General features: G+C 37.8%; 1 protein-coding gene across 4 annotated transcripts in view; it reads right to left on the bottom strand.

Moving 5' to 3' along the window:
- Nucleotides 1-12,788, bottom strand: part of MINDY3 (MINDY lysine 48 deubiquitinase 3) — a 96,641-nt gene that overhangs the window by 42,229 nt on the left and 41,624 nt on the right. For 3 of the 4 annotated variants that reach the window (XM_040451328.1, XM_040451325.1, XM_040451327.1), the window contains one exon: nucleotides 9,500-9,580. The exons of the other annotated variant lie outside the window; for it this stretch is intronic. In XM_040451328.1, the coding sequence (XP_040307262.1) occupies nucleotides 9,500-9,580 (81 nt within the window). The remainder of the gene's footprint in view (nucleotides 1-9,499; nucleotides 9,581-12,788) is intronic. 4 annotated transcript variants of the gene reach the window in all.

Genomic DNA, 12,788 nt, shown 5'->3' with positions numbered 1-12,788 from the left:
AAGAGTTCTGAAAAAAATCAGGTACAAAACAGAAGCTTTATCATGATGGCACAATCGCTGGCCTAACCCTACAGATTAGCTGATGAGGGCTAGCTCCAAAGCGTGTTTGTTAAGCAGCCAGGAAACAGTTTGTGGTTAAAGATAAATAGTTTTTCAATAATTCACATAACTAAAGATTGTTAATTCATGTAGACTTCTACCCAAACTTTCCAAGTTGTTGAAATAACAGATGCTATTCTTATGTTTGAAGATAGTTGTTAAAAGTCACATGACAAGTTATGACCTTAACTATAAAAATAAGTAGGTCTTAAATCCATTTTCTTTCTGCAGTAGAGAAGGCAGGGCATTGAAACCTAAGCACAAATTCACAAAGTTACTTAAGATAAATGGATAGGGTGGGGTGCCTCGCTGGCATGTGACTTGATCTCTGGTTTTTGTTTTTTTGTTTTTGTTTTTTTTTTTTTGAGTTTCAGTCCCACACTGGGTGGAGATTACTTAAAAATCTTAAAAAGCAAAAAAAGCAAAAAAACCAAAAACGGATACATGGATGGGATGACGAAACTGCTTTAATATATATAACAAAACCCCAACTATAACATTTTATGTGTTACAGAATGCCCAACTGTGAATTAACTGCATTCCAAGTTCCAGGACTTTGACTCAACAATGAAAGATACACAGAGGTGAATTTCTTTATAACAGAGTCTATAAAGCGTTGTTTTACTATTTTCCCTTAAAATTATGTTTTTTTACATGTAGAGAAATGTATTATTGGTGAAGTAGAGCTGTCCAATTTTTCAATACCTAAAACAAGAAATCTAACACTCAACTGTAGTAGTTGTCCTAATGTTACACCAAAGAACAAACACACAAAAGGAGCTAACTCTATAAAAAGAATTCTAAACAGTCTCCCAGTAACAGATACTACAGTAAGAGCAGTCAGCTCATGGAGGAACAGTTACATGTTTTGTTTCTCCTTCGCATTAAATTCAGTTTCTTTATATATTCTGAGCTGAAACAGTAATGTGTTTTCATGTGTTCTTACTAAAAGGAAAACTGCTTTATCACAGGAAAGCTCAAAGGTGATACTCTGCACATACAAAGAGACCTTTTTATAACCACAAAAGAGGACAGAAAGGGATGTAAAACTCATCTCTCCAACTTCAAAAGAAAGTATGAAATGGATTACCAAGGAAATTAGTCACTGATCTTCCAAAGATGAAACTAGATGTTATAGGTAGGTTCCAGCTATTTTTATATTGAACCAGCAGCTATCATCCCACACCGAGGTTGAAATGCACAATAAAAAGAGACAAACTTATTTTGTCTATTTTATACACAAAATTTTAATAAAATTAAAAGTATCGTATTTTCAAATGTAAAACCCTTGCTTTCAAATTTGCTTTGAAAACTAACTTCATAATTGCAATTCAAGAGGAAATTATGAAAATGATCCCAAAAATTTAATCTTAAAGCCAAAATATAAAAAAGAAAAAGAATCAAAGGGAAAAATGATGGTTGGAGAGAAGGAAAAGATGGGAGGAGAGATGCTCAAATACTGACTGTGTCAGGTAGTATTTGGGCATTTAAATTATATGTTTCGAATGAAAAGAATTGACTCCTAAAAGACTATTTAACATATTATAAAACAAATGGTACATAGCCTTGTTTTAATAATAAGAGCTCTTTTTTTAAAAAATTAAATACAGGTTCTAAATTCTTGAAGCATGTGCAAAGTCTTTTCTTTTACCTGTTCAGTAAGTTTGCAAGTTTTAAGCTTATCAAAAGTACCATGGCACTAGAATTTAAAAAAAAAAAAAAAAAGTACACTGGTATGATGATTTTTAACATATTATCCATACCTACAAGGCCTGCTTCCTCACAGTGTACAGGAAATTTTATTCTGTTATGGCTCAGATGACTTGTTTGGAGAATTCTCCACCCTACTTAACAGAAATTAAGTTTCCTTCTTTGAAGAAGTCCCTTTACCTACTGCATTTAGCTCACCCACATCCCGTTTTCCCAGGGTTCTGTGGGACTCGTGCTGCTTGATGACTAGGTTCCTGTAAGATCCCTGCAGTCAGGCTATGTGCTCTTCCCTCTTAGTACAAAACTCCCACTTACACAGGATTGCTTCCATGTATGTTTTGCAACCACATTCTCTAAGATACATCAAATAATACAATATCATTTTTGTTGTTTCACAGACATAGATAAGAAAGGTCGCTTTTTCTATGTCAAATGGAAGAGTACGATGACTTATAAAATGTGGGAGATAAATTTAAAAACTTAAATGATATTAAAAAGATAACTATAATCAATCTGAAGTTTTAACAACCTGCTCATAAAAGTCAATCATTAAATTTATTTTTACCATTGATTTTTAAATAAAATTGAATTGTGAAAAACCTCTTCCAATCCCACAAAATATGTTGAATGACTCTCTCCACGGATCAGGAAAAGGGCTCCGATAAAATTTAAAAAAAGTTAAATTCTGGGCCACTGGACATCTCAAATACGAAGGGATAACTTTATTAAGTAAATAGTTTGGCACTCAAATTTATAATGACAAATTGTACACCTCTTTTAAAATAAATTAAATATATGTAAGAGTCCTAAAAGTAAGCTATTCATCTCAAAAGGAAAAACCAAAACAGACAGTTACGAAGTTATCTCACTGAACAGGAACAATTTTCTCTCTCATCCTCAAACTATGAACATAAATTTTAAATATGATAGAGGATATGTGACGATGCTTATTTATAAATACTCATCAAAGCTGTTTTTATTCACTAATCTGGAGAAAGAATCTGCGTAGGTGTGTGTATTTAAGTTGATCAGCTAGGAGAGCAGAAGCAAGTTCTTCTGTTTTAGTCTCCATATAGTTAATGCATACACTAACCGTTATTTCTTGATTTACAAGCTTACGGATATGTTGAATTCTTATGATCAAAGACAACTTAGCATTCCTATGTCCCCATCTCCCTCCGTGTTCAAATCCCAACACAGCTGTATCACAATTTTTGGTGAGACAGATCTTCAGTGTTTTCTGCATGCAATCATTTGTTTAACAAAAGTTTACTGAGCACCAACACTGTGTCTGGCCCTGTTCTAGGCACTGGAAAACAGCAGGAGATAAAACAGACAAAACTCCTGCCTTCAGAGAGCTTACTAGTGAGAAAGATAGATAATATATAAAACAAACAAGTAAAATATATAGTATGTGCCTAAAACCAGAATATATTAAGAACTCTTGCAATTCAATGAAAAGACCAACAACCCAATTCAAAAACAGGCAAAGGACTTGAACAGACATTTCTCCAAAGAATATATACAAAAAGCCAAAAAGTCTATTTAAAAAAAGATCAACATTATTAGTCACTAATTAGGGAAATGCAAATCAAAGTCACAATGACTACTCGACACTCACTAGGACGGTTATAATAATAATAAAGAGGAAAATAACACGTGTTGGCAAAGACGTACAAGAACTTGGGACCTCGTACGCTGCTGGCTGGGATGCAAAATGGTGTAGCTGCTGTGGAAACAGGCAGTTTCCCAAAATGCTAACCAGAGAATTACAATATGATCCAGTCATTCCGGTTCTAGGTATTTACCAAACAGAACTGAAAACAGGGATTCAAACAAGTTCCTGTAGAGGAACCTTCACTGCAGCATCATCCACGAGAGTCAAAGTCTGTTGTCTGCAGAGAACAGAGTGTCATTTAGCCACGGGATGGAAGCAGTGAGGATACAGGCTACAAGGAGGTTGCACTTCAAAAACATTACACTCAGTGGGAGGATCCCCAACAGAAGGCCACATGTATGATTCCATCCACACGAAATATCCCATATAGGTAAATTCTCAGCGACTGAAAGCAAATGGGTGGCTCCTGGGGCTCTGGAGAGAACGAATGGGAGTCCATGCTTAATGGATACGCCATTTTATCTTGGAGCAATGGAAATGTTTTGGACCTAGTTATAGGCAGTGGTTGTACAACGCTCTGAACGTACTGAAAGCCACTAAATTGTTCACGTGAGAAAGGTTAATTATGTATGAATTTCACCTCAATTAAAGTGGATCTATATCTAGGTGTGAGAGACAGAATGTCAATGAAAAGGGGGGAAGAGCAAGGGCCAGAGAGCCCGGGCAGGCCTTCCTAAGGAGACGACACGTGAATACCGACCTGGAGGAAGAAGAGAATCCTTCACACAGGCAGCTGAGGCGAAGGCAACAGCAAGTGCAAAGGGCTCGCTGCATTTCGGAGCCACAGCAAAGCTCGGTGAGGAGGCCAAGCACGACAGGAGGGGAGCAGTAGGAAATGCGATTAGAGGGGCAACAGGGAATCAGCTGAGGTGAGGTGGGGCCACTAAGTTATTCTAAGGACTTTGGCCTTTACGCTGAGCACAGGGGAGCCTATGTAGGGTTTTGAGCACAAGCGTAACATGAAGTAACTTACATTTTAACAGGGTCATTTTAGTTGCTGAACTGAGAAGATCCTACAGCTCCTCGAAGGGCAACGACAGAGTCATCAGTTAGGAAGCTACTGCCAACGATCTAGGAGAGAGATTTCTCCAATTTGTCTTTCAGTTCCTTATTAGTCCTTCAAATATTCTTTTCTCACAGCCTCCAGAGTTTCATGGATATAGTAACTTCTTTGACAGTTTTTGGTTTTTTGAAAATTTTTTTTTGATCCCTACACTGTCCTACACCAACTCCATTCTTTTTTTTTTTTTTTTTCTTCTTCTTTAATTTATCTTGAGTTCCTTTCTCCCTATTGCTCTGATTTCTGTTTTCCATGTAATCATTTCAAGCACTGTCCATGTGGGCAGGACTTGTAAACCTCACTGTGGGGTTATCTGGCCGGGCCGTCTCACTGAGATACCGCAAACTGCAGTATCCGTCTTCCCTCTTGACTGGGTCAACTGGCCCAACAAAAAATAAATTGCTTTAACCACGAGTGGGTGCATTCAACAATGCAAAGCTGCTGGGCTCTTTCTGAGGCTCTAAGATTAATCACTAAGAACACTCATCTCATTAGCTTTCTCCACCCCCCTTCATCTAGCCAATCCAATCTGTCACCAAGCCTGTCAGTTTAACTCAGGAATGGCTCTCTCAAATTTATGCACCTCCATCCATGTCTACCGTCATGACCCTGGCCAAACCACATTCCCTGCTTACTGGAAATACCACAGACGTCCTCCCTACCCACTCCCTAGGTTATGTCTCTTTTCCCCAATTAGCCACAGTCATCTTTCCAAGATGCAAATTTAATCCTGTTTCTTTCCTTCCTACCCCGCCCCCCCACAACTATTCCCACCACCTACTTTTAACAAGTCTAGTGGTTGTCATTACTCTTTGAACGGTCTTCCTAAGTCAAAGACCTGCTTTTGCAGCCTCATCCTAGCCCTTGCCCCTCAAATTCTCCGTGCTCCCGCTCTTCTTCTTCAGTTGGTTCCCACCATAGTCTTGTACTCCGACTATCTCCTGTCCAGGGAAAGCTCTTTTCTCCTCTTCCCATAGTCTAATCTTACTAAGGCCTCAGAGTGCTCATCTGAGAGACACATCAGTTCTTCAAGGAAACGTTCCTAATTTCCAATACTAAGATAAATTCTTACAGTTTATATACCTGTGCTTTGTCAGCCCTCATCATAGTTGTAACTGTTATAATTCTATTAAGTGTGATTCTTTGATTAATGCCCGCCTCCCCCCCCCTCCACATTAGAATGTACACCTCTGGAAGAACAGGAGCACATCTATTTTTGCTCACCACTGTTTGCAGCACCTGGCGCGACGCTGGGCACATACTATATGCCCAGTAAATATCTGACCAAGGAGTATACACACGAATGATGACTGCTGCAACTCTTACTACCTCTGGTGTGTCACCTCAAGAATTATACTGCTTTTCAAAGGCATTTTCAAATGCTAAATTACAGATTACTTTGAAGATTGTGACCTTAAAACACACTTTTTTACTTAATCATAATCAGCACAAAGAAGCCAGCATGTGAAATACACATCCATACAATCCTATGAGTTTTACGGAAAAAGACACCAACATTTACATTAAGCTGTTGTTATAGGCCATAGAACATAAAGTGAATGACCCCCCCCAAAACAAACCTAAACTCAAAAATAAATAACAAACCCTAAATTACTTTTTGAGTAACAAAAACAAAGCCAAAATTACCTGTTCAAATATAGAAATATCTAAGAAAGAATGATCAAATCATAGATCTTATAAAAAACAGAATTTACAGTATTTTCTATATGGCAAATACTATATAGAAATATTTATTTCTATATAAATATTACTGTATTTAAAAATTTATTTTATTTTTTAAATTTTTTGTAACGTTTACTTTTGGGAGACAGAAACAGACCACAAGAGCGGGAGGGGCAGAGAGAGAGGGAGACATGGAATCCGAAGCAGGCGCCAGGCTCTGAGCCGGACAGCTGTCAGTGGGGCTTGAACCCATGAACTGTGAGATCATGACCTGAGCTGAAGTCGCTGCTTTTTTAAACTGCTTTTTTTAAACTGGATCTAATAAGTGTAATCAAGTATTAGTGGCCTCATTTCCTACTTCTGTAATCTTCCAGCTTTTATTTCAAAGGGAAAAATTCTTGCAACTCTTTTTAAAAAAAAACATGTTCAAGCAACCTAAGTTCAGTTGTTTTAAAATACACTGAAAAGTAGGGGCGCCTGGGTAGCTCAGTCGGTTAGGCGTCCTACTTCTGGCTTAGGCCATAATCTCCTGGTTCCGCGGGTTTGAGCCCCAGGTCAGGCTCTGTACTGACAGCTCAGAGCCTGGAGCCTGCTTTTATTCTGTATCTCCCTCTCTCTGCTCTTCCCCTGCTTGCGCTCTCTTTCTCTCAGAAATGAATAAATGTTAAAAAAATTTTTTCTTAAACACAGTGAAAAGGAATTACCCATACTTTTAAGAAGCTTCAGAATGAGTCATGAAAAAGTATTTTTAGAAGATATAAATATCACTGGAACAAGTGTGGAAAATTCATGCAAAGGCTTTATTCACTGAAGTAATGAATCCCCTGCACCATGTGCCAGACTATATATCAGATCCAAAGATACAAAGGTAGGTATCAAAAGAATTAGTATAAAATTCAAGACTTCTAAAGGAGAAGTGAGGTGCTTGATATAGGTGATTTTTAAGACCTATTATAGCTGAAGAACCTAAAATCTTGCTATAAAATTCTCTCCAATCACTTCATGCGGGTGTGCATTCTCCTATCAGGATTGAGAGTAGCTTCCGGGGATGCAAATAAATGAAGACAGATTCAAACACCTTGTCTGACTCAGGAGGTGTACATGGAGCTTGTTTTGCCAGCCCTACAACTGATGTGGCAGGGCTTTCTGTTTCTCTCTATCCTCAAGTCTCTAACTCGACATTTTGTGGCACGTGGCTGAGGCCTACGAGTAAGATGACTGAGAAAGCCCCTGCCCACAAGGGCTCACTGCTGACCACGGAAGACACAGAAACAGGCTTGGGAAGCAAGAACTGTGCACTGCCTGATACGAGCAATTGCACAATGAACCAAACGCTATGGGATGATAGAAAATACCAAGCAGATGGGTAAGAAGTGTATGTTTCATAGAAATGTAGGTATCATTCACTTTCAGGACTCTTCTCAACAGACCTAACATTTAGATGCTTAAATACAAAATGCCTGCATATTTATGTAGCTCGGTTGACATTATTCCTTCTATTTTACCTCCTGTAAAATCTCTTCTGTTGACAACAAAAATCACTTCTTGAATATCAAACATAAAATTTAAGATTTAGAATATTTTCATCTCATTATCTTTTATATCTGAAACTTTTACTGTTTCATAGGATTTATTACTTTTCCTATGCTAAAAAACAGAGCTGGAAATAAAAATAATAACTGGCTTGAAAGTACATTTTTGCAAGTAAATTGGAACTGATTTTCTATTCTGGAAATTCAGAACACTTTACACAAAAATTAGTCAAATGGTGAAATCCTCCCTCTGGAATTAAAAGTTGTTCAGTTTCTGTCATTTACACTGTGCTTGTAACTTCTTCTCTACTTTAGGAGGGAAATAAACAGAAAAAGCTCTCAGACTCAATGTAACCTGTCAGTACTCTTAGTACTGTAGTTCTATAAAAGCCTGTACTTTTAGTTGTATTTCATAGCTTTTTCTGTTTAAGAAAAGTTAAGTATGGATCTTGCTCTAAATCCATTATCTAGATTTTGGCAGCACATTAAAAGTAATACTGTAATAAGGGGCGCCTGGGTGGCTCAGTTGGTTGAGCGTCCAACTTCGGCTCAAGTCACGATCTTGCAGTTCATGAGTTCAAGCCCCGCACAGGGCTCTGTGCTGATAGCTCAGAGCCTGGAGCCTGCTTTGGATTCTGTGTCTCCCTCTCTCTCTGCACTACCCCTCCCTGCCTCGTTTGTGCTCTCTCTCTCTCTCAAAAGTAAATAAACATAAAAAAACTTTAAAAAAAAAGTAATACAGTAATAAATGAGGAAATAGAATCCACAAAACTAAGTTTTTGGTACAATTTATACAATTCGTCTTCTTTCAGACACAAATAAAATTACACTAACAACTACAACCTAAAAAAGTATATGGGGGTAATCAGGAAAGTCCACTAGAAATAAGAAACCTCAAAATACACAATTATATATTTTCTCCCTTTCCAACATCAGCAACTGCATCTAGGCACCCCCATGTTTAAGGAATACAGAATAATGAAAATGGCAGTGATGATGGCAACCGCCAGTATTTCCTGGGCACCTAACTTGCTCTAGGTGCTGCTAAATATCTTATATTTAAGCCTGATGACTATTCTAAGAGTTAGGTATTATCAGAAATCACTATTGTAAAGACATGGGAAAAAGAGGCTCCAAAGCTCTTAACCACTCCACTGTGGCCATAGAAATACTATAGTTAAAGGCTGAGATTTAGAAACAGGTTTAAGAATTTTAAAATAAACATATTCAAATACATTTAATCTATTTCAATATTGTAACCCCATATACATTAAAATTATAGGAAATATTACATCTTAAAAGAGAATTTCTATACCACTGAACTATTCATGTATTTAATAATGTTTTCCTAGATGTTGTAACTAAAATTATTTTATATTACGTAAATTAGATTCTTATCCTCTTTACAAAAGAGCAACCTAAAACTTTTAAATTCAGTTATTTTCACCATAACAGAGTGATTTCTGGAAAATCTCAAAAGCCAAAGCTCTCAAGTCACAAAAGGTAAAGAAATTATAATTAAATCATGACAGATTTTACTGAAATAATTGCAAAACTAGAGCAGTGTAACAATATTTTCTTCAGTATCATTTTTTTAGATTTTGGAATAATCCCCCTGTTAGTGGGAATACACTGAAGTTTGCACAAAGATCCAAACTAAATATGGACTTATATTACTTGTTTGCCTGATGTCATACTTAAAAAAAAAAAAAAAAAAAAATCCTGCTATAAGCATACCTTGGCAAAAAATACGGTGAGGTGAGTTTCACTGCCAACAATCCAAATAGGGAATTTTGGAGATTTCAAGTAAGAACCAACCTAGAACAAATGTAGCAAAATAAACAAACAAATGAAAATCTGACAGTGCCTGTTGAATATTTGCCTGTGAATATTTGAAGCAAATGGAAAAATGTGCTGTGCCAGAATGCCTTACCCATGAAGGTCAAATGCTGAGTGTAAAAAAATCAATGTTATAAATACTGTCAGGGCTAAGTTTATATTGCATCTTTACCATCAGGATAACAATAATACACTTTTAACACAGGTAAAAAAAAAAAATAGTTTAGCACTAAGAATCATTCTCAGGTTTTACTAAAGTTGCTAGACAGAATGACCACTTTAAGAATATCAGCTTGATTGTCAAACCCTACAACTATAAACTTGATAATTACTTTATCAGGGGAACAACTGTAAATTAACAAATATATTTATGAATAAATAAAGGGGAAGATCCTTAAGAACATCTTGTCTTCAAAGAACGTAGGGCAATATAATAATCCCTCTAAAGCAAAATATATACTCCAAAATATTTAAGAATATGAAAGACCCCTGTCACTCTTCATGGTTGGAAGTTCAAAGTTTTAAAATATGAAGTCTCCTTAAGATGTACAAAAAGTTATAGCCTACCTTCTAGATTATATATTTAATCTATAAAAACCATAGTATCTGAAATTTGAGAGTATCATTTCTGTGGGTGATGGAGAAAGTTTAAAATTCAACAAAAAACAGACTTGGGAAATCGCGTCATGTTCACGTCGATCAATTCTATACCCCTATGAGGACAGAGACTACAACTTAAAAACAACCTTACCATTCAAATTTGCTGAATTTTCTTTTCTCACACAGACTCCCCGGAATGGGGGACATTCCGAGCAGCTACTTGCAGCAGTCAGGGCAATTCTTCCCTCATCAGTCAACAGGGTGCCCTGCTTTCAACCACCACTACGGTCCTTTGGCATTTATGTTCATCATGGGGAAGTAGGGGAGAGGGACTCTTTTGTATTCACGGATAGAAACACCGGTATGTCTGTCCTATGATGGGCAGGGTGGACTGGATGTGCTGATGGCAATGGTGAACCAGGAGAACAGGAAGGGTGATGATTTGGGGGTAAAAGAGAATAAGGGCAAAGGACAAACAAAGGAGAAGCTCTAATCACAGGTTCAGAGTAGACGGGATTTTAGAGGTGCTCAGTGCAAGTCCTTCAATTTTACATCAGGAAACAGGAAGTATCCAGGATCCATGCCTCGTCTGAATTCAAACAGTTAACAGAGCTGGAATTAAAACTCAGGATTTCTGACTCCTAATATGGTAGCTTTCCCTTACATCACGCTACCTCTTGGGGTGAAAAGTATAGACATTATTTAATTTCTATTTTAGAAACTGAGTGTGTGTGTGTGTGTGTGTATTTAAATAAGGTAGAAGTAAAAAAGTGAGGATTATATACAGTAGAATCAAAAGGTAAACAAATGAACTCATTAAGTGTTTCATAATAATATAAATAAGTAAAGAGTGCATAAATAGTGCAGCCACTTTGGAAAAAGAGTCTGACAGTTCCTCAACAAGCATATAATTACTGTACGACAAGCAATTTCATTCCTGGGTACACATCCAAGAGAGACAAAAACACGTTCACAAAAAACTTATACGGAATGTTCTTAGCAGAGTTATTCATAGTAGCACAAAAGCAGGAACAACCCAAACGCCCACCAGCTGATGAACAGATAAACACAATTGATATATAAATACAATAGAATATTTGGTCATAAAAAGGAACAAAGTGCTAGTAGGTAAAACAAGAATCAGCACTGAAAACATTGTGCCAAGTCAAAGAAGCCAGACACTAAAGGCCACCTATTGTAGGATTCCATTGAGATGAAATGTCCAGAACAGGCAAAACCACAGAGAAATAGAGCTGCCAGGGGCTGGGGAGGATTGGGGAAGCGACCGCTAGCGGGGTTAGAAGATCTTGTCAGAAGAAGAAAAACATTCTGAAATTCAGTAAATGGTGATGGGTGCACGACCTTCTGAACTGCACGCTTTGAAATGGTGAGTTTTATGGTATTTGAGTTTATTTAAAAAAAGGGGGGGGGCACAGACCAAAGCACAGTCACCCTCTGCACTGTGTGCATATGTACCGACACGGTTTCATCTGTGTTAATGAACACATATGATCAAAATGACATGAAAATGTTAATTTCTAAAGAGCAATTTGCTATGATGGTAAAGCACAGGGAAATGTTCAGATGCGCAAAACTAATACAAACACAATGATTTCCTTAATGCCATTTCTCTAAATGTTTGGTAAAAAGTAAACGTATACAGGTTTTCAGAAGGCCATTTACAATTATGTACACCACAGTGTAATTTAGTTCTTCAAAAAACTTTGTCACACCATCCGGACCGCTTCTCTTACAGGTCTCCCACACTCCAGGCCACTTCGTACGGCCCTAAGTGCCCTGGAGCCAGCTGTCAGACAAGCAGAGACAGCCCTCAGCCTCAGAGCTGAATGAAACTATCCAACCCCTAGGGAGCCTATGAAACCTAGCCAACTCCATCCCAACGCCCATACACAGGCTGCCCTCTGTAGTGGCACCTTGCTGTTGCCCTGTCCCCAGGTGTCATCCCGTCTGTGGCGCTGTCTGGGAGCCCTCTCTTGTTTGGAGGTGTAAGTAACAGAAAGTTCTGCCTTTCACCTATCTGAGTACCATTGTGTTGTGTCCTGCCATTATAATAATCTTTAGGGGTGCCTGGTCGGCTCATATGGGTAGGTGTCTGACTCTTGATTTTAGCTCAGATCACGATCTCGGGGTTGTGGGACTGAGCCCCATGTTGGGCTCTGCACTGAGCACGGAGTCTGCTTAAGATTCATTCTCTCCCTCTGTCTCTACCCCCACCTGGCTCGCATGCATTTTCCCCTACCTCTTGCTCTCTCTTGAAAACAAACAAAAAACAAACAAAAAAACTTACTGCTAGAACACTAGAGCAATATGCATTAGGAGAACACATAGCCATTACTGATTTCCCACTAAGATCATAGGAGGAAAATGGGCATTGCTCTACCTGCTCTTCCTGACAGCTAAAGAAAAGCAAAAAGCATGATTTAGAAAAGCTTACAATTCTGAAATTGGTAATTCACTTATTCAACAAATGTTTACTGACCACCAAGTATGTACCCAGAAATACAACATCACTGGCTTCAAAGGGTCTATAGTCCACTGGTGATGAACAGAGAAAAGCAAATTCAAG

Source organism: Herpailurus yagouaroundi, unplaced genomic scaffold (assembly GCF_014898765.1).
Source record: "Herpailurus yagouaroundi ecotype Mexico unplaced genomic scaffold, PumYag 203, whole genome shotgun sequence".
In the NCBI taxonomy this organism is placed as follows: domain Eukaryota; kingdom Metazoa; phylum Chordata; class Mammalia; order Carnivora; family Felidae; genus Herpailurus; species Herpailurus yagouaroundi.
This window is presented reverse-complemented; position numbering and strand designations above follow the sequence as displayed.